Source organism: Mus caroli, unplaced genomic scaffold (assembly GCF_978045245.1).
Source record: "Mus caroli unplaced genomic scaffold, Mus_caroli_1 scaffold_17, whole genome shotgun sequence".
Classification (NCBI taxonomy): domain Eukaryota; kingdom Metazoa; phylum Chordata; class Mammalia; order Rodentia; family Muridae; genus Mus; species Mus caroli.
The window spans coordinates 30,290,552-30,313,435 of NW_028227272.1; the positions used below are offsets into that span (position 1 = coordinate 30,290,552).

Genomic DNA, 22,884 nt, shown 5'->3' on the forward strand with positions numbered 1-22,884 from the left:
CCATCCCCTGCTACAAATATAGCTAGAACCACAAGTTCCACCATGTGTTTTCTTTGATTGGTGGTATAGTTCCAAGGAGCTCTGAGGGTACTGGCTAGTTCATATTGATGTTCCTTCTATGGGGCTTCAGTCCCCTTCAGCTCCCTGGGTATTTCTCTGGCTCCTTCATTGGGGACCTTGTGCTCCGTCCAATGGATGACTGTGAGCATCCACTTCTGTATTTGCCAGGCGCTGGCAGAGCCTTGTAGGAGACAGCTATATCAGGCTCCTGTCAGCAAGCTCTTGTTGGCAAAAAACTTAATCTTTAGTGTTAGGAGGCCAGGTGTCTAAAATCTCAGACATGTGTTTTTTCAAATGTTTGGAGTCTTCATTGTATGTTTAGTTTCGAAATAAAGAGAATTTTTTAACCTCTCCCATACCACTTGAATTAAATACAGAATGATAGAGACTCAGTTTATTTAATGTGGAATGCTATGTATTGCTTGGTTGGTTTTGCAGTAATGGTGTCTAAAACTGACTTTAATTTTTAGGAAGGTAACTGGAAGGAGACTGTGAATGAGACTGGATTTCAGCTGAAGGTAAGGACAGTCAGTGGGCTAACTCTCCACGTCCCTTTCAGTTCCCAGCATGGCTCCATGAACTTACTGGAGGTGACTAGCCAATGATGACAATCAGCTTTGCATCTAATATCATTGGCGGGGTTTCAGAGACACACTCAGGTCATTTTGATCTGTGTAGTTTTAGTGCTGTTTGGGCTGCAATAGACAGTTTCTTAATTCTACCAGAAGATACTCTAAATCAGTAATTTAAATGCAGCTTGTAGGTTTTTTCCTACAGTATCCTAGTATGCACTTCACTTGTTCTCTGACTCCCACATTTGCTTACCTGTGAGACAAGGTGCTTAGGAAACCCACGCTTGGCTTTTCTTTTTTTGTTTTTTTTTGTTTTTTTTTTTTTTAAAGATTTATTTTATATATGTGAGTAACTCTTTTGCTGTCTTCAGACACACCAGAAGAGGGCATCAGATCCCATTATAGATGGTTGTGAGGCACCATGTGGTTGCTGGGCATTGAACTCAGGACCTCTGGTAGAGCAGTCAGTGCTCTAACCGCTGAGCCGTCTCTCCAGCCCTTAATATAAGATCTTAAATGATAGCCAGGTGTACTAGTATACATCTTTGATCCCAATGTGGGAAGCAGAGGCAGGAATAGTTTGAGGCTAGCCTGGTCTTCATAATGAATTCTAAGGCAGCCAGAGCTACATTGTGAGACCCTGTTTTGAAACAAAACAAAACAAAACAAACAAACAAACAAACAAAAAGAAGAAGAAGAAGAAGAAGAAGAAGAAGAAGAAGAAGAAGAAGAAGAAGAAGAAGAAGTAGAAGTAGTAGTAGTAGTAGTAGTAGTAGTAGTAGTAGTAGTAGTAGTAGTACCAGGCAAGAAAATCAAGTTCAGTATCTTAAAAACACCTCAGGGTAGGCTTAGTAGGATATCTCAAAATCCCTTGGGAGATGGAGGCCAGAGGATCAGAAGTTGAAGGATATCCTGAGCTATGTAGTTTAAAGATAGCCTTGGCTACTTGAAACTCAGCCTCAAAAAACAAACCAACCAAGCAAGAAACAAATAACTCCTGCAGCCTCATGCATTGGTGTGTGTGTGAATTTGAAAGTCAGCACCACGTAAACAGGGAATGTAATCAAGTGTCTGCTTCTGTCATGGACTGACTCGTTCGTTTGTTGGTTTGTTTTTCGAGACAGGATTTCTTTGTGTAGCCTTGGCTGTCCTGGAACTCACTCTGTAGACCAGGCTGGCCTCAAACTCAGAAATCCACCTGCCTCTGCCTCCCGAGTGCTGAGATTAAAGGCGTGCGCCACCACGCCCCGCTCATTTGCTTTAATTCTTATTATGGATACTTCTTGTTTCAAGTCTTCCATGAAGGAAGTGGGGTTTTTTTGGACAGCCTCACAACATAAATATATACACATCTATTCATATATAACGCTGTGTACATACATAGGTGTATACATATAAGGTCACATTTAATTTCTATGAAGGTCATATGTCATATAAGCTAAGATTAGACAACATTGCACTCTGCAGTGTTCACATGAAGATAACATGGCTCACTGCTGTACTTTATTGTGTGAATACTCATGGTAGTAACTCAGTGGAAGCAGGGCAGAGAGCACATAGACCAGTTCAGTGAGGACATGCAGTTAACTTTGTTATGAGAGCACTCGGTTGTGGCTGATTAAGAAGAGTCTGAACCCTTCCTCTTGCTTGGAACATCAGAGACAAGGTGTGGACCTCTGCTAGTCTCTGAGATTCCACATTCTGAGTGCCTGCAGATAAGAGTACTCACTCCTTTAAGTACTGTGCAGGCCATGATGACTGACATATTCTTTCTTTCTTTCTTTCTTTCTTTCTTTCTTTCTTTCTTTCTTTCTTTCTTTCTTTCTTGATTTATTTATTTATTTATTATATGTGAGTACACTGTAGCTGTCTTCAGACACTCCAGAAGAGGGCATCAGATCTCATTACGGATGGTTGTGAGCCACCATGTGGTTACTGGGATTTGAACACAGTGCTCTTAACTGCTGAACTATCTTGCCTGCCCGACTGACATGTTCTTAAGGAGCGTGTAATGTGATAAATGATGGTAAATTATTTAAATAAAAATAATTTGTAGAGTGATAAGTAGCATAAAGAAACTACTATGATCATTGTTAATGAGACAGCAGGGTTCATTTTCTAGAATTACTTTAAGGTGAGTGTTAGCCAGGCATAGTGGCTAGAAACACAAAACACATTTCTTTCTCAGAAAGGAATAAGAAAGTATTCTGAGGCAAACGTTAGCAAGCATGGCCTGGAAACACACAAGTAGGTTGCCCACATTGTGCTGTGGAAGGTACATGGATTTTATAGTCACAGCACAAAAGATAGTTATACCTTAGTGCCTTTTCTAAAATGTTGCAGGAGAGCCAGGAAAAGGTGCTGGAGGCTTCAGGTGCTTTTTGATGACATTCTTAGTCTTGGGGTTGGTGGAAGCTGGTGGTCTGTTACGAATATATTCCAGCTGCTCAGTGGTGCACACCTTTAATCCCAGCACTGGGGAAGCACAGACAGGCAGATGTCTGTGTGTTAGAGGCCAGCCTAGAATACAGAGTGAGTTCTAGAACAGCCAGAGAAAACCTTGTCTGAGGGAGAAAAAAAAAAGGAAAAAATTATAGGATCAGAAGTGAGATTTGGGATTGGAGAGATGTCTCAGAGGTTAAGAGCACTGACTGCTCTTCCAGAGGTCCTGAGTTCAGTTCCCAACAACCACATGGTGGCTCACAACCATATATAATGGGGATCTGATGCCCTCTTCTGGTGTGTCTGAAGACAGCGACAGTGTAGTCATATACATAAAATAAATAAATAAATCTTTAATAAAAAAAAAAAGTGAGATTTGAAGCGGGACATGGTGGTGTACACCTTTAATCCTAGCACTCAGGAGGCAGAGGCAGGCAGATCTCTGAGTTTGAGAACAGCTTGGGCTATACAGAGAATCCTGCCTCAAAATACACAAGCAAATATGAGATTTGTGATAACTAGAGACATGGCCCTGTGGTTAAGAGCACTGTCTGTTCTCTCAGAGGACCCAACTTCAAGTGTCAGTACCCAAGAGGTAGCTCACAAACATTTTTCTGTAACCAGTCCAGGATCCAGCGCCTTCCTCTGGCCTCCACAAGCACCAGGCCTGTACATGTACAGACATGCTAGACATGCATGTAGGCAAGACACCCCACACATGAATAAATAAGCTTACTTATTTTAAAGTGAGGCTAGAGAGGCTAAAGAGGCAGCTTAGCAATTCAGAGCACTTGCTACTTTTGCAGAGGACCAGGGTTCTGTTCTTGGCTCCCAAGAGGTTGCTCACAAACCATCTGTAACTCCAGTTCCAGGGCACCAGGTACATATGTGGTACCCATACATACACACAGGCAAAACACTCATACACATAAAAATAAAAGAAAGAAATCCTTACGCAGTTTCAGTATTCATAGCTTGGCTCTGGTGTTGCAGGAGCCGAGTCTAGAGGAGCACGTTTACCACATTGCTTCTGTTTTCTTAGGGAATAGGGAGTCCTGGTGGCTTTGGTTTGCTCCGTTTTACTAATTGAGAGTATTTGAAATTGTAGTTTGGAAATTGGAATAATGTAAAGTCTTTATGAGGGTAGAGATTTTTTTTAAAAACCAAACTACATTTTGAAATTGATTTATAATTGAACTACTATTTTCATTGAGTACTGTGCCTTAAGCAAAAAATTTAGTTTTCTTTCTTTCTTTCTTTCTTTCTTTCTTTCTTTCTTTCTTTCTTTCTTTCTTTCTTTCTTTCTTTCTTTCTCTTTCTTTCTCTCACTCTCTCTCTCTCTTTCTTTCTTTCTTTCTTTCTTTCTTTCTTTCTTTCTTTCTGTTTTTGGAGACAGGGTTTCACTATATAGCACTGTTCTGGAACTCACTATCTAGATAAGGCCGGCTTCAAACAAACAGAGGTCTACCTGCCTCTGCCTTCCAAGTGCTAGGACTAAAGGAGTGTGCCACTATACCTGGCTCAGTTTTCTTGTAAAAATTTAGGATTTAAATATGTTAAGTACATCTGATGAGATGAAATCCTTGTTTAGTATTTGTCTCCCTGTCTCTTCTTAGAGAACACTTACCTAGAAATAAGTTAGGAAGATGTGCTGTCTCCTAGGCCAGGCGCATCGTCTCACACTGCAGTCCTAGTGCTGTGGAGCTGGAGCTTTGCTCCACCCCAAAGCATCAGGAGTGCAGGCAGTTGGGCTCCAGCATGCCCTGTCTCAAAAGCCAAAACAGAACAAACAGAAAGGGATGGCTTCACGCGATGAACTAGCTGTATAGCAGTGTGATGTTGTCTAGCTTGCTTTATTTAGCAGAACATTACTACAGATATTTTCATTTTTTTTCTGAGACATTGATTATGATAAGAAAAATGAAGGCTTGTTGGTTTGGAGTCCGCCTGAGGACTACATTCAGAGTGCACAGGATCTTCATGAGGCAGCAGGGTCACGGCTGACCCAGGCAGATCATGGCCTTTCCAGCAAGGCTTGTCCTGTGACTCACCACATGCAGAGCTGATGCCACCACTGGTACATTAGTGTTTGCCGGTGTACTTTGAATCACTGAAGGCCATCATTCATAGAAGAATATTCATTCTAATTTATAAACATGCTTATGTAGTTTTCTCAAAAAGAATTACTAAGCTATTCTTCAATATGTTTAATGTGCTTACAACAAGTGGTATTAAAAAAAGTACTTGAGCACTTTAATTCTGAAGGAAAAGTAAAAATGTTTGAATTTTATACCCTGAAATATAATTGTATTAAGTCAACAAATTATTTTTTCCAGGCAGACTCCAGGTTAAAAGCGCTTAATGCAACGTTCAGAGTGAGAAACCCAGACAAGTAAGGCTTTGCTTTCATAAAATTTGCGATGTTGTTTGAAGGGTGCCTATCAATCTATTGAATTTTTCATTTCTGAATGTATGCACTTAATTTGCTGAATACTTTAAATAATAATTCACATTTAGTGAAACCTTTTTAAAGTCTAAACTGATTTTGAGATTGTGTAATTTGGGTATAAGGTTGTGTCTAAAGTTTTAGAAAATAAGACCATTGCTTTTTCTCCTAGAAAGATTCATTAAGTGCTGAAGATATAAGAAAAATGGTAGAAGTAATTTTGTGTAATTTTTCTTGGTTGGATGCTTATCAAATGTGCAGAGTTTAAGAAAATTATGTTTTCATAAACAGTCTAGTTTGCATGCCAAAAAAACTGAGGATAAGTCCAGAAGTGTAAGGGTCCCGAGGTGTTGTGTTACTTAAGTCCTTGACTTCATAACCATCAGTCTAGCTCGAGAGCGCTGCTGTCCTAGATGCTGGGCATTAGCAGATGTGCCTCCTTGGGACGAGACAGACACAGAGATTTAGAGTTCACTGACTCTCTGAATCTGGTGGGTGGGCCAGGCTCTTCATTGCATGCTCCTTTGCAGGAATCATGCTTTTTAGAGATGGTTTGTAGCTTCATGTCCTTAGGCTTAGGAGATGGTTAGATTTCTCTCATGAGTCCTTCAGCACTAATTTCTCTGAAGGCTAAATTCTTATCAAATGAAGCCTAAGCTTGCATATTTTGATAATGTGTCACGTCTGATTATAACTTACAGACTGACATTATTAACAATAATGCCCCTGTTTTACTTGTTTTGTGGTAGGGATGAGACCCAGGGCCTCTTGTGTGCTAGGCAGACCCTCTGCTACCAAGTTAAATCTGTAGCTTTTCTTGATTTTTAAACATAAATTTTGAATATAAAATATAAGTGAATATTCTAAGGTTTTAGAAATTAGGAAGTGGTAATGATAATCATTGAATTTTTGTTTCTTTTTTCTTTATTATTTTTAATTATGAGTATGTGTCTTAACATTTGCACTTTGTTACACTAACACATACACTGAGCTTCTTTTTGGTTGGGTTCTTTTCTTAGGTGATTGTTGACTGTACAAATTGTAAAGGGGTAAGTGTAGCCTGGAGAGACAGCTCAGGGTGAGATACACCTGGTAACTCTTGTCGAGGTCTTGAATTCAGTACCCAAGCACCCACATGGTAGCTTGCAACATCTGTAACTCCAGCTCCAGGGAATCCCATACCCTCATCTGACCTCTGTGAACACCAACCACACTCATGGTGCACACACATACATGGAGGGAAAACACACACATAAAATGAATAGATATTTTTTTTGAGGTGGGGAAGGGTCTCACTATGTACCTGATTCTTAGAACTCACTGTTTAGACTAGGCTATTCTTGAATCTACCTGCTCTCTGCCTACTGAGTGCTGGGATTAAAGTTGTACACTACTATGCCTGACTTTAAAAAGTAAGAAAACAAAGAAAGAAGTTTTAAGAAGAAAGCATAAGAGAATTTGTATGACTTAATACTTTTATTATGCTAAGACAGTGAAGACCAAAACCATAAGAAAATAAGAGAGCAATATAAAATAGGTAATGGCTGACTCAAAACTACTGTGTGAGATTTGCTTGGGGCGCCTGTCCAGGTTGAGAGGGTGTGGTGACTACAGGCCCAAGGATGTAGGAATAGAGAAGAGAAAAGGCAGTGTGGGCTGTAATGACTGAGGCAGTCTTTAGAAAGGAATAGAAGTTGCATTGGTATAGACAACCCCAGCTCACAGGCTCCATTGGAATCTGGGTTTACACATTAGCTCTTCTTGCCTCAGATTCAAGGATTGGACATGGTTGGTGTTGTGAGAGCATGGCACTCAGACATGATCGTGTGTGCTTCTTCAGTCTCTAACAATGCCATGTCACTTAGGTTCTGAGACGGTCCTTCTTTTGCTGTGCAGACAGTGCCGGTTTTGCCTTTGCCAAAGACTCTAGATCTCATTTCTGAAAGACCCTTGCCTCCATTTCTTACATACCGCTGTCAAGGCTTGGTGGATTCTTTAGTTTCACCGTTAAGTCTTCCCATTCCCACTATCTGGTCTCTGAAGATGCTGGCTTTGTTCTGACCTTCTCTATGGGTGTCTAGAATCTTAATGCTGGCTCTGGTGACGTGATTGATCCCATGGGGGTGCTGTTTCCTCCCTAACCCCCCCCCCACCCCGTCCTTTAAAAGAAAGCACAGCATTCTGTTCCTCAGGTGGTGAAAGAGTGGTGTGCCTTGGACGGTCTGTCACCGGGCACTTAGGACCTAGAGTGGTGTGCCTTGGACAGTCTGTCACCGGGCACTTAGGACCTAGAGTGGTGTGCCTTGGACAGTCTGTCACCGGGCACTTAGGACCTAGAGTGGTGTGCCTTGGACAGTCTGTCACCGGGCACTTAGGACCTAGAGTGGTGTGCCTTGGACAGTCTGTCACCGGGCACTTAGGACCTAGAGTGGTGTGCCTTGGACAGTCTGTCACCGGGCACTTAGGACCTAGAGTGGTGTGCCTTGGACAGTCTGTCACCGGGCACTTAGGACCTAGAGTGGTGTGCCTTGGACAGTCTGTCACCGGGCACTTAGGACCTAGAGTGGTGTGCCTTGGACAGTCTGTCACCGGGCACTTAGGACCTAGAGTGGTGTGCCTTGGACAGTCTGTCACCGGGCACTTAGGACCTAGAGTGGTGTGCCTTGGACAGTCTGTCACCGGGCACTTAGGACCTAGAGTGGTGTGCCTTGGACAGTCTGTCACCGGGCACTTAGGACCTAGAGTGGTGTGCCTTGGACAGTCTGTCACCGGGCACTTAGGACCTAGAGTGGTGTGCCTTGGACAGTCTGTCACCGGGCACTTAGGACCTAGAGTGGTGTGCCTTGGACAGTCTGTCACCGGGCACTTAGGACCTAGAGTGGTGTGCCTTGGACAGTCTGTCACCGGGCACTTAGGACCTAGAGTGGTGTGCCTTGGACAGTCTGTCACCGGGCACTTAGAACCTAGAGTGGTGTGCCTTGGACAGTCTGTCACCGGGCACTTAGGACCTCTGGTTCCCGCTCATAACTTTGGTGGACTGACCTTCCACTGTCTTGTGAAATTTCTCCTAGCCTAATGGGACAGCAAGAACTTTATAGTTAAGCCTGATCTAAAAGGAAAGGCCCTTAGGGAGTCAGGCCTAGAGGAACTAACTGTAAAGGATTTCTGACTCCTAGTCCTTAGCACAAGATTTGATCAAGGCTATACATAGGTATACACCTTTAATCCCAGAATTTAGGTCTAGGCCAGGGTTATATAGTGAGACCTTGTCTCAAAAAACAAAACACAAATAAATACAATCTGATGAAGGACAGAGTTTAACAATTTACCACTAACACTTCAGTGCAATTATTAGCCTTTATAGGAAATGCTACTAGCTACACACTGACTCTGTATAAAGAAAACAGTTCACAATTGTTTAGAAAAATATCTTTTTTAAAATTCAATGTAGACATCTAAAGATGGTTTGATTGTGTACTATACAGTGTATATGTGTAGATTGTGGTATTTGGAAAATTATAAAGTGAAAAGTCTCTGTCACTGTCTGTCCATTCTCACTTTCTCCCCCAGAGTTTGATATCTCAAAAGTCTAGTTTTTATCCTACAAATGTAAGCAAAACTATAGAGTCAGTTTTCTGCCTCTGCTGGGGTGTAAACAGTCTTTCCAGTGCGGGTTGAGTCAGCGACAGCCATGCTTTTGGCCCTGTAATGCCAAGACTGTTTCTCAGACGAGAAGCACTGCCTTGAGAGGAGCGCCTGTAGCAGACACCTTTTGACCCAGTGGGGATTGCCTCAGGCTGGCCAGCAGCTTCTGACTGGATGAGCCACTGTAATTGTATGCAGGGGCTGTGTGTAGTTTCCTAAGCTACATTACTGATGTTAGGCCGGAGAGATGTAACTAACAATTAATAGTATTTAGTGCTCCCCGGAAGTCCTGAGTTAGGCTCCCAGCAGCTATGTCAGGTGGCTCACAACTACCTGTAACTCCAGTTCCAGAGGGGTCCAACAATTATGACCTCTTAAGTCGCTTGCATAAACATACAATTAAAATAAATCTTTAAAAAGAGAATTTAGGTTTTGTCTCAGGATCAGTGGCTAATCTGAACTAGAAAGATACCTGCCTAAAAGCAGAGGAATTATATTGGTTTTGACCTTAGAAAGACCTTCCAAGCAGAGTAGGCAAATTAGAATGTGTGAGCTGACTAGAAGGCCAGTCAGCGCAATAAGAATTCCAGGTGAGAGACGATGCTGCTGATACTGACCTAAGGGACTGGCAGAGAGGCTGGGTCAGTGCAAGTAGGCCTCAGCAATGTTTAAGAAGTAGAACATACAGGCTGGTGTAAGGAGAAGGTATGGGGCCGGGGGAGATAAGGACAAAATGCTGATAGCTCTCAGGCTTCACTGTTAGACTTCTGGGGAGCCTGGAATATATATGGGGTGAGGTAGGGAAAGAGAAGTCAGGCCTTGGATACGTAAGTAACTATAAGAGTGCTCTTCAGGGGGTGGTTTAGGTCTGGGGTTAGGAGAGAGTTCCAGGTTGGAGGTAGGAATTTAGAATGTGGTGGCATACTGTAATTCATAATCATAATCATAAGGTCATACAAACAAGCTACAGAATGAATATATATTGAAAGATTAGTGAGAAAATGGCTGAGAAGCTAAGACTTGCACTCTCACTGCGAGCCTTTCCAGAGTGTAACCTGAGGGTTACCAGCACCTGGAATCCTGGGGTGAGCTTGTTTTAATCAGACCTGAGTGCCAGTGATCTCTGTCTGTGGCTCCTCCCACTCTTCTCCCAAAGATGACCCTAGTAGTATCTTTGACTTGGGTTTTTTAGTGTTGTTGTTTTAAAGACAGGACCTTAGTCTGTAGTCTACATTGGCCTCAGATTCACAGTGAGCCATCTGTCTTAGCTTCCCAAGAGCTGAGGAATTGTAAACGTAAGCTATCATGTCTCAATAGTGTGTGCATGTGTGTTCATGGTGTATGTGAATACATGCAGGTTCCAGAAGAGGACATTAGTCTTCCTCTATTGCTTTTCACCTGATTTTTTTTGAGACAGTGTCTCTCATTGAACCTGAAGCTCACCATCTGGGCAGCCTAGCTGGCCAGTGAGTTTCCAGGATCCACCCATGCCTATCCTACAGTTGCTAGAGTGACAGACATGGAAGCCATGCCGGACTTTTATTTAAGTGCTGGGGATTTGATCTCAAGTCCTCTTGCTTTCCTGGAAAGCTCTCTACCTACTAAATCATGTCCCCAGCCCCTCTCAGTAGGTTTTAAAAATAGACATTTCAGGAATTCTTAGATATGGCTGAAGAAAGGGAGTACTCCAGGAGGACCTTCAAGGTGACTAGAGTGCAGTGGGTTAACCGTGGTGAAAAGAAGTTGGGAAGTGACACGAGGCATAAAATCTAGAGAATAGGATGGAAACTGAATCTAAAGAAGTGTGGATTTGAGAAAGCTTTAAATTGACTGACAGAAATGAAAGTGAGGTTTCCCCAGGTTGGCTTCTGTTCCTGTGTGGAGAGTGACATCAGACTCTTGGTGTCAGGCTAGAAAGATGGTTCCGTAGGTTAGAGCACTCGCTGATCTTCCAGAGGGACGCAGGATCAATCCCACATAATGGTTAACAACCACTCGTAGCTCCCTCCAGTTTAAGGCATCCAGTGTCCTCTTCTAAGCTCCATGGGCACCGAGGGTACAAGAGGTATGCACCACCATTCACACAGACAAGTCTATTTTAAACAAGCTTGGGGTCTTTGTGGAGAATTGGAAATAAAGGTTACTGAGAACCATTAAGAATATAAGAACGTTAGAGATGGCTATTAAAGTTGTAGTATATATTTTTCAGCACCATAAACTTTTCCTATTTTGTTTAGTTTTCAGAATCATTTTCTATACCCACAGATTTTTATCTCTACCTTGATCCCTTTTTGCATCTTTTCTTGGCTTTTAGTTTGTGTATGTATTTGATGCTATTTTATTTTAGAATATTTTTCTATTTATATTAGTTTGTAATTCAAGGACAGGATGTGATTAGATACAACGAGTTTCATTATTCTCAGGAACTGCCATTTTGTGCAGGAACAAACGTTGACTGCTTGTTTTCCTAAGTGCAGTTTTGTTTCCTGTTTCAGGAGATTTACGGAGCTGAGGCACTACAGTGATGAGCTGCAGTCTGTCATCTCGCATCTCCTTCGAGTCAGAGCTGTAAGTGATCTGGCGCTCTGTGACACCCCCAAGAATGGTGCTTGTCACTGAGTCGACATGCTTCTAAATACTGGGTGTATTTATGGTGGATGAGTGACTTTACATGCAAATCTAGTGTGTTCATATCACAAACTGCCTTGTAAGAGAAGTGGGAGCCTTTTCTGTTAGAAACAGTTTGAAGAGTTTGAATCCATTACTTTCTTCCTGGTATATCATGGTGTAGCTGACATCTTATCAAAAGGCCTGTCATTTCAGAGTGGAATGTAAATAATGAAGGAGGTTGTGTTAGACTCCTTAGAGTAGAGTAATTCCTCAGTCTTTGAGGGTTTGTTTGTTTGTTTTTGTTTTTTTAAGCTTTGTGGGATAATTTATGGCTATTAGGACATCTTATATCTGTGTGCTTTAAGACAGGGTCTTGCTGTGCAGCCCAGGCTTAACTATCTTTCTGCCTCTCCTTCCCCATTGCATACTCCATGGAATAAATTCCACATAATAGGGGCTGGAGAGATGGCTTAGCAGTTAAGAGCACTGACTGCTCTTCCAAAGGTCCTGAGTTCAAATCCCAGCAACCACATGGTGGCTCACAACCATCCGTAACGAGATCTGATGCTCTCTTCTGGTGCATCTGAAGACAGCTACAGTGTACTTATGTATAATAATAAATAAATCTTTTTTTTTAATTCCAAATATTCTTACTTAAGGTACTAGTCTGCAATGACAAAAGGGTTAAGGAGCAAGCACTGTGCTTGGACATGCATTGTAATGCATGTGGGGAAAAGTATTTTTCAGTAAATAGAGTACCTGGAAGCTTGTCATCCGATCTTCTCAGAAACCGAGACAGGTTCACCAGGGCTGGGGTCATATCATATGCTGACTGAAATCCTCCTGAGATGGAATATATTGAATATAAAAGAGCCCACCAACATGACAAATCACATCATGGTGTGAGCATGTGAGTGTTAGAGATCCCAGGAAGCCAGAGCCCGGGGAGAGGGCCCCCTTGCTCAGTTTTTTAACATTCCATTCTCAGTGTACATTTGCTGGGGTCCCATGATAATTAAGTCCTTTTAGAGTTATTGTCCCTAGTGATCTTCTTCTTACTAGGCCTCACACACTTTATTGAAAACCAAGATTCTAACACACAAAGCCATAATAGAAACTGTCAAACCATAATGGATTCCTTAAATATACTGGAAAATGCTAAGTAAAGAAAGTCACACTGGAGTGCGTGGCTCTCCCTATTATCTTACTAGTTGGAAGTAAGAACTGAATATTAGAAAGGATTTTAAGTTGATGAGCTGAAATTTCTAGATCTTTCATTACTTTGAAATTCCACACATTGAGTATGAGTTACTGTGAAGTTCTGACAATATCAGTGGGACCGTGTGATATCTTCTGATTAACTTGGTTTTTGGAACAGTTCTGAAATTAGGAGGAAGGGCATGAGACATGTAGAGTAACAGCAGGACAAGACATAGAGATGGAAGGCTAAAGGCCCACACGAACATAGGCTTGAAACCACACAGAAAGCCGCTGGGACCTGCCTTTTCCTAAAGCTAGTGTCAGCTGTAGAAGATGGCTCAGATCAGTGGACCCCTTTGCCAAACCTCTGTCTCCAAAACATTGCCCTTCATAACAGTAGCAAAATACAGTTATAAAGTAACAGCAAAGATAATTTTATTGTTGGAGGTCACCACCACATGGGGAACTGTATTAAAGGGTCACAGCATGAGGAAGGCTGAGAAACACTGGCTCAGATGTTTAAGGTTGTTGTTGGTGCACACCTTTAATTTCAGTGCTTGGGAGGCAGAGGCAGGTGGATCTTTATGAATTTGAAGCTAGCCTGGTCTACAGAGAGAGTTCCAAGATAGCCAGGGTACACAGAGGGAAAAAAAGAAGGAAGGAAGAAAGAAAGAAACAAATGAAAGAAAAAAATATAAGTATCACCTTTTGTGTTGGGGAAAGTTCTTTTAGAACTGCTGGGTATGAGTTAAATACTTAAGTCGAACAGAACTCCTTAGGCAAAGCAGGTGGCCTGAGAACCAAGAAGGGTTGAGTTTGAAACTGGTCTTTGCTGTTCACACCAGGCAAATACTGGAACCTTCTAGGATTTATTTTCTAAAAAAGGAGAGTGGTTCTTGCCCATCACATTGTGGGTGCTAACACTTCTTACATGGATGAATACCTTGTACTGATTAAAACCCTATAAAGTCATTTTTATTTTGTGAGCTAACACAAAGGAATTAAAACTTTTTCTTGACCATTGTTTGTGCACTGTCCTTTGTGGAAGGTCCTTTTATTCTCATTTTATACAATACGAAACACAATGAAGTTAATAAACTCTAGTACCGCCCAGTAGACAAATACAGGGATCCAGAATGAGACTATGAGTCTGCCTTAAGAGCCCATGCTCTTAGCCACCTGCAGATATATCTGGACAAAAGATGGGAAGAAAACTGACACTTGCTGAGTCACCCTGGTTGGCACATCAAGTGATGGAGAACATGCCCTTATCTCCTAAAGATACAATAAAAAGATTTGGAGTACTCTGATGTAGTCTCACAGTTGCACTCAGGGGGCTGGGGAGATGACTCAGGGCAGGAGCACTTGTTGCTGTTGTGGAAGACCCAGTAGGTTACCAGCACGCAGACAATGGCTCATAACCATGTGTAACTCTAGTTCCTCTTCTATACTGTGCAGTATATATATATGTGTATGCAGAATATACATGTGGTGCACAGACATACATATAGGCAGAACATATATATATAAATCAATCTTTTGTTTTTTTGTTTTTCTGTAGACCAGGCTGGCCTCAAACTCAGAAATCTGCCTCTGCCTCCCGAGTGCTGGGATTAAAGGCGTGTGCCACCACGCCCGGCTCTGAATCTTTTAAAGAAACAACTGAACTCATACTTGTTTAACTGCATATTTCTGTTTCCTATTGCACTCTCTTGCTTCTTCTCCAGATGGAATCACATTTTAATATAACCTTGCTAGTATTCTAAAAACACAAGTTTACTCTGCTAGCATTTTAAAGATGTAAATTATAGTTATTGACATCATCTGTTATAAGTATTTGATAATTGTTTATAAATATGGTAATATTTGCAGCTCAGTCAGAGAGGGCGGCAGGAGAGGATCATGCACAGCTCCTTTGGAAACCATTTCTATCAGGAGTCTTTTTTTTTTTTTTTTTTTTTTGAGGCAGGGTCTCACTATGGAGACTAAGCTGGCCTAGGGCTCACTCTGTAGAGTAACTAGGCTGTCTTTGAATGCACTGTCACAGAGATGCACTTGCTTCTGCCCCTCTAATGCTGGAATTAGAGGTGTGTGCCACCAGGCTCAGCTAGGAATTTTAAGTCTCAGAATCTCTGAAATATGTTAGGAGACTTAGACGAGAAAAAGCTGTGTGTGTCCGCCATCTAATGGCACGTCACATTTTCTTTTCCATTGTCTCCTTGTCCCCTTCAGAAAGGTTATCTGCATTTTAGCTCCAGCTACAAGAACTTAGGACTCTGATTTAATACAGCTGTTGGATGTGTTGCTAAAGCTAGTGCTAACATGCTGGGCAGACTCCTGCTTCTCTTGCTATCAGAACTGTAGAAGGAGTAACTAACAACTGATAAAAAGTTCTGGGAACACCAAGTAAATACGTGGGTACATGTATTTGTGTTTGATGGGGTCTTGGAGATTATTTTCTTGGCTTATTATACTAAGCATGATTTTCTTCATCTCAAAAATGAATATGAATTTTTTTAAAAAGTAATCTATATATGATTTCAACCTAATACTAATTTCTGTTAAATATTTCAGAGAGTAGCAGATCGACTCTATGGTGTATATAAAGTACATGGGAATTATGGGAGAGTTTTTAGGTAAGTATCATATGAGTATAAACATTTAGCTCCAATTAGCTTTTTGGCTTAAAAATAGTATTTTAAAGCTTTTATAGTGTATGAGTTGTTAGAATATATATCTAACTTTGTGTGTGCGGTCAGATGTGTGGTCTGGTGCACATGTTGGGAGGCGTGCACATGTTGAGATGTGTGCGCGAGTGTAGAAGCCAGAGGTTCACACTGGCTATCTCTCTACCTTATCACTGAGGGATCTAGAGCACACGGGTTTGGACTGGTCCAGCTAGCCAGCTTGCACTGGGAATCCTCTTTTCCTCCCTCCCAAGCGCTGGGATCACAGACAGGCTGTCATTGAATGTGTGCTAGCTGTCCACACTCTGGTCCTTGGGCTTACATTTCCCTAGACTCCTGATGCTTGGAGAACCCTGTAGCTTTGGCTGGCCTGGAACTTCTTATATTGTAGCCCAGGCTTATCTCAGGCTTAAAACAATTCCCCTAGCTCTGCCTCGAAGTGTTGAGATTTACAGCCATGTTTTATTGTGCCTGACACAACAGTATTCAGTGATGTCCTGAAGCAACAGCTTTCACTTTTCAAATAAATATTGATATTTTAAAGGCATCTGTAAGCAAAAAAGTGGGGAGGAAGTTCTGTACACTGGTGAGATTCCTGACTGTAGGGGCACAAGGCCTTCTACTTTCTCTGTTGATTGTCTGGGGAGGATCACTAGAAACTGCTACCTAATAGAACTGGATGTTTTCTCTTTCTTTTATTTTATTATTTTATAACATATGAAGACTTTGGCAAGACGAGTGTTTCAGTGGTTAGCGTAAAGGCTGGAGGTGTAGCTCAGGGGTAGGACAGTTGACTAGTTATCTGAGGCCCTGGGGCTCCGTCCTCAGTGCCAAACGCAGGAGTATATGGATGCATGTGTGTATGACTTTCCTGTTTTGGTTACTTAAATCATCTTTAATACTTTTTAATTTATTTTATATTGGGGTGTTTTGCCTGTGTATGTACATGTGTACCGCCTGTGTGCCTCGTGCCTATGGAGACTAGAAGTTCCTCTGGAACTAGGGTTTGTGGGCTTCATGTGGGTGCTGGGACTCATCCTTAGGTAGGTCATACTGTGTAGCCCTGGCTGGCCTGGAACTCACTATGTAGACCAGGCTGGCCTAGAAACTATAGAGATCTTCCTGCGTCTGCCTCCCAGTTGCTGGGATTAAAGGTGTGTGCCGCCACCACCTGGCTGTTGTTTTGAAGTCTCATGTACCCCAGGCTGGCCTTCAGTTTTTCACGTAGTCAGAGATGACTTTGAACTTCTGCCTTTCAAGTGCTAGGACGACAGGATGTGCTCCCACATTAGTTAGGATGGTACTGAGAATCACACTTGGGGTTTGCAGCAAGATAGGTAGGTGTTCTACCAACTGAGCTACTCCCTTGCTCTGCGTGCTTGTGTTCTTACCCTTAATTATTAAAATTTAAGGAAAACCAATGGACTTGAGTCACAGACAGTAAATCCAAATATGAGTCCTAGCTAGAAAAGGATCTTGCAACCCATTCCATTGAATAATATCCCATAGAGCTAGTTCATGGCATTTTTGTTCTTTCTTTCTTTTCTTCTAGTGAATGGAGTGCCATCGAAAAAGAAATGGGGGATGGGCTGCAGAGTGCTGGGCATCACATGGACGTGTGAGTACCTGGGGCTAAGAGCTGGGCCTGCTCGGGGCGGGACTGCTTGCCCTCTGGTCTCTGTCAAGTTTTATAGAAACATTTTGCATATATAGATAGAACTTGTTCTTCTCAGGAATGCAAGGTTAGTTAATACATGTGTTCCAAGACTGGTCTAATTCATGTAGTGACAGAAGAAAGATAAGAATCTGTATGTGCATTTCAGTGTCTACAGAAACGTTATTTGACACACTTTAACACTGTCAATAATAAACATTTTCAAGAAGGTCCTTCACCTCCCAGTCTCTGCTGCCATGTCACATGGTAGGGCTGGTACTACCAGCCAGAGCTAGGAAAACTGTGGCTGAGTCCTTCCTAACGAACTTGAGTTCTCTGGCTGGACAAACCTGGAAACCTGAAAGCTGTTGACTGGAGAAGGACGCCAGGGTTTTAACCACGAGACATCAGAACCGTAGCTGTCGCCGTGGGGTGATCCAGCGGTGGAGGGATGATGTCCGGTGCCTGCCAGGTCCAGCCCAGGGCAGGTGCTCAGAGCAGGTCTGCTGATTGGATTCCTGGGGGAGCAGGACCTCAGGAAGAGAGCACACTCCGGGTGGGGAAGAGGCTTCAGAAATAATGGGGTTTGTTGTTGTTGTTGTTGTTGTTTAAGAGTGACATTTCTCATGCAGAATGTAAAAGAATATTATAGTCTGAAGTTGGCATTTCAGACTAATGCTCTGAGGTCAAGCACATGACCAGTGCCTCGAGACACTTGTCATGCAGGCACTGGGAAGGTAGAGGCAGGAGAACCAGAAGATCCCTCACTGCACAGGGAGTCTGAGGACACTTAGATGAGACCTCAAACATTTTTTCTTTGAATGTAAATTTATATATAAGGCATGTGTGAAGGTTCCTATCAAAACAAAAATGAAAAAAAATTAAATTGAAAAACAAAAAAAGCCGGGCGTGGTGGCGCATGCCTTTAATCCCAGCACTCGGGAGGCAGAGGCAGGCGGATTTCTGAGTTTGAGGCCAGCCTGGTCTACAAAGTGAGTGCCAGGACAGCCAGGGCTACACAGAGAAACCCTGTCTCGAAAAACCAAAAAAAAAAAAAAAAAAAAAAAAAAAAGAAAAGAAAAACAAAAAATTAGCATTAAAGCCAATGAGGGGGTTCATTGGGTAAAGGTCCTTGCTTCCAAGTCTGATGACTTGAGTCCCACCTCGTGAAAGGAACGGACCAGTGCTTGAAAGGTGTTCTCTGTCTTCCACCATGGACCACGGTGCACGCGCACACACCTCATATCAACAAAAGGAAATTACCTATATTTAAATAGCTCTTTTAAACCAATAAGAAAAAGAAAAGGTATTAAATGCTCTCCCCATGAACAAGATGACTATGTCAGGTAATGGATATGTTAATTAAATTGACTCAATCATGCCATAGTGAACCTATATTAAACCTCACTTTACATTATAACTCAGTCAGTGCACCTTAAACTACTCAGAGACAGGAAAAGGATTTCTTTAAATATTTAATTTTTTATGCCATATTCAAACTAACTGGCTTTTTAAAAAGATTTTTAAAAATTTATTCATCTTTTTGGGTGTGTTCCAGTGTGTGTGAATGATATGACATGCATGTTCAGATGCCCACAGAGACCAGGAGAGGGTGTGGGATCCCCTGGAGATGGAGTTATAGGTGCTTGTAAGCTGCCACTTCTTTAATACTTCTTGTTTCTTACACAGGTATGCATCTTCTATTGATGATATTTTGGAAGACGAAGAGCACTATGCAGATCAGCTGAAGGAGTATCTGTTTTATGCAGAAGCTCTTCGGTGAGTACCTAATGGCAGACCTGTAGATGTAGGCAGTAGTTGCTTTTTAAAAGATTGCCTTGTGTCGGACCCTGTAGTGAGGCCCCAGTGTAGCCACACTTTGGCTAATTTTGTGTGTACTAATTTGTGTTCCACGCTTTCAACCCCTAACACTAGATCGGAGAGGAAAAAAGGATAGATGGGAAAGGGGGTGACGTTTTCATTAACTACTTCCTGCTGATTAGGGGCATTGTTCCTTGGGGCAAGTTTGATCTTTGCCATCAGGGTATCTAATTTCTTGTTTCTTTTTGGCACACAACAACTTGACAAACCATGACCAGCAGCACCCAACCAACAACCCTCTAAGCCTCTTAGGGCCCTAGCATTTATCTGCCACTGGCAAAATCCTGCTCCTGTGAAAGCAGAGGGCAATCATAGCTGCTGTGGGCATTGAAGTACCCCACGTCCCACACTGGAATTCAAACAAAAATACTACTTCTGGTTGTTTGTTTGTTTGTTTTTTTAATTCTCACTGCACCACAGTATATTCCCCAAACAAGCATAAAAATAAGAAGTTCCCCCCATGAAGCATATTCTGCAGGAGAGCTTCCTGCTGGGTGCTTCTGGCCTGTTTCTTCCTGTTTTCTCCAGTTTGAAAATTGGGCCCAAAATACAGGCAGAGTATAGAGCCCTACAGAGACAAACTGAATTCTTTGCTAGATAGACTTACTGGATAAGAAAAAGTCAGTATGTTCCCTCCTCCCTCCTTCTTGTCTTAAGTTACTTTTCTGTTGCTCTACACTGTGACCAAGGCAGCTTAAAAAAGAAACCATTTGATTGGGGGCTTGCTTACAGTTTTGGAAAGCTAGTCCACGAACATCAAAGTGGGAACATGCCCGCAGGCAGGCAGGCAGGCAGGCAGGCAGGCGGGTGGGCGGGTCCCCTGGAGCAGTGACTGAGAATTAATATCTGATCTTCAAGCAGCAGAGAGAGAGGGGAAGCTAACTGCAGTGGCATGGGCTTTTGACACCTCAGAGCACACCCCCTGATGACACACCTCCTAAATCTTCCCAAACAGTTTCACCAGCTGGGGATCATGTGAACAGACGGGGCCATTCTCGTTCAGACTGCCAGTCTCTCTTCCTTTCTTGGTTTTGTTCTTTTTCCAAGATGGGGTTTCTCTGTGTAGCCCTGGCTGTCCTAGAACTCACTATGCTGACCAGGCTGGCCTTGAACTCAAGAGACCTGCCTGCCTCTGCCTCCGGAATGCTGGGGTTAAAGACGTGTGCCATCACTGCTCAGGTTGTTTGTTTTTTTTTAAATTCAAGTTAGAAAAATCATTTTTCTGAAAGGGTAAGCTTTTGATTAGTTTTCTATCACATTGAAAGGCTGTATAAAAATTCTGTTGGAAGCTGGGCATGGTGTGTGCCCCTCTAGTCACCGTGGTCAGAAGGTAAGGCACATGGATCTCTGTGAGGTCAAGGCCAGCCTGGTCTATGGAGTGAGTTCCAGGTCGGCCATGAAGTACATTATAAGACCCTGTTCTCATATGGGAGAAAAAAAATCCAGAAAGAATTCTGTTGAGGAGCTGGAGAGTTGGTTTAGTGATTAAGTTTATACTGCTCTTTCAGAGGACCAAGTTCAGTTCTCAGTACAGCTAACTACCTGTAACTCCAATACCAGGAAATCTAGTGCCTCTGGTCTCTGCAAACGCCTGCCCTCACATGAACATACCAACACACATGCTCGAGCACACACACAATTTAAAAAAATATATCTTTGAAAAAAAATCTATTGGGGATACAGAAGAGCTGTATTCTTGAACACTGGCAGGCAGTTAGTTTTTTTCCTACCTGCCTTACATAGAAGCAAGTTTCACCATAGAAAGTTGCTGAACACAGTGAAATTCTATGTAGTTCCTACAGATCATTAAAATGATAACTGTGTGTTGACATGAAAAGATGTCCATGGTCATGGCTAAGTGTGAAGGAACTGACACAGTGGAGCTGTGGGCAGGGGTCATAAATGCCTGGCTGGGTTCTGGAAGGTCAGACACATTTCTGTGTGTGGATTATGTGTGCACAGCAGGATTATGGGGAGATCTGGTACTGTTCCTATTTTGTGCACTTCTGTATTAGAATTCTTTTTCTGATAAGCATAGTTCATTATGATGATGATCTAAGGCTAAGATATTTCTAGAGTGAAAAGGAAGATAACTCTGAGATCCTGCCTTTTCAAAGAATACTCACTTGCCACATGAGCCCCAGAGTGAGCTCTTGAGCTGAGCATAGTGGAACCTACATATAAGAAGGCATTCAAGAGGGCTTGAAAAGAGCTTTGACCACACTTAATGAGAGTGTTTCAGGAAAAAAGACTGTTGCATACTAAACAATTAGTAGTGCATTTATTAAAATAATTATGTAAGCCATCTTTTGCTTATGGCTATGTAAAGTTTTTATGCTTAGGTTCCCCTAGATTTAATATTCAGGATTGGGCTGCTACATTTCAAACTTGAAAGTTATGGTCAGAAAAGGTCTGAAACTAGGTAGACATTTTGACTGCCTCCCCCTGGGCCCCTAAAAACATTTCTGATATGTTAAAGAAGCCAAAACAGCTTGCTGATTGTTCTTGCTCCCCAAGGGCTGTGTGCAGGAAGCATGAGCTTATGCAGTATGACCTGGAGACAGCTGCTCAAGACCTGGCTGCCAAGAAGCAGCAGTGCGAGGAGCTGGCCACTGGGGTGAGTGCGTGCTCTTCAGTCTCTGCTGCTGGAGTAGCCGGGTGGGGGTGGGGTGGGGTGCGGTTGGAATGTGCAAGATACCTGTGCCTTAGAATCATGAGATCGGGTGCCTTGTTTTATTTCTGGAAGCTTTATTACAAATTACAGAATCGCTCATAGAGTAGAGTGTCTTGACTTCCCTCACCTTTAAAAAAAAAAGACTTATTACAAGTGTGTGTTCATGTGCATGTGCGTGCGTGTGTCTGTGTGTGCATGTGCATGTGCCACACCTGCAGAAGCCAGGAAAGAGCATTGGCTACCTGAGAACTGGAGCTACAGGCAGTTGCCAGGCAATGTTCTCCTGGTGTGGTTGCTAGGAACCAAACCCGAGTCCTGTGACAGAGCAACAGATGCTCTTAGCCACCGAGCCATCTCTCCTTCCCCTTTGGTTACTTTCTTGATATAAAAAGTTTTGAAACAGCCGTCAAAACTGTGCAAGGTGCTTTCTAGGGGCTGTAGTGTGGAGGCCGGGGTTAAGAGTACTTGCTCTTGTAGAGGCCCCAGGTCTGATTCTCAGCACTTAAGTCAGGAAACTCACAATCACATTTACCCCCAGCTCCAGCGGGCATCTGATCCCATCTTCTGGCTTCTTTGGGCACTTATGCACATACATTTTAAATTTTAAAACATTTTTTTGTTGTTGTTGTTGTTTTTGTTTTTGTTTTTCCAGACAGGGTTTCTCTGTATAGTCCTGGCTGTCCTGGAACTCACTCTGTAGACCAGGCTGGCCTCAAACTCAGAAATCCGCCTGCCTCTGCCTCCCGAGTGCTGGGATTAAAGGCGTGCGCCACCACGCCCGGCGATTTAAAACATTTTTAAAACTTAGTTTACCTTGGAAAGTTTTACCCAATCAGAATCAGTACATTTCTGCTAAGAAGGGAGTGTGTTGCACTCTTTAATGCTTAATGGTGTGGTATGTTCTTGTAAATAAAACTCTGTATCTTGAATAAACCTCTCTGTACAGTCCAGCCAGATGGTTAGAATAAACTGACTAATAGGCTGTGAGAAGAATCTAGAAACAGGGCAGCAGC

General features: G+C 42.5%; 1 protein-coding gene across 1 annotated transcript in view; it reads left to right on the plus strand.

Annotated features, from left to right (window-relative positions):
- The window catches only part of Snx4 (sorting nexin 4), a 48,207-nt gene that overhangs the window by 16,902 nt on the left and 8,421 nt on the right, over positions 1–22,884 (plus strand). Inside the window, exons 5-11 of the mRNA XM_021184727.3 lie at positions 531–578; positions 5,411–5,466; positions 11,661–11,733; positions 15,550–15,611; positions 17,215–17,280; positions 19,006–19,095; positions 21,715–21,814. Coding sequence (XP_021040386.1) covers positions 531–578; positions 5,411–5,466; positions 11,661–11,733; positions 15,550–15,611; positions 17,215–17,280; positions 19,006–19,095; positions 21,715–21,814 — 495 coding nt within the window. The remainder of the gene's footprint in view (positions 1–530; positions 579–5,410; positions 5,467–11,660; positions 11,734–15,549; positions 15,612–17,214; positions 17,281–19,005; positions 19,096–21,714; positions 21,815–22,884) is intronic.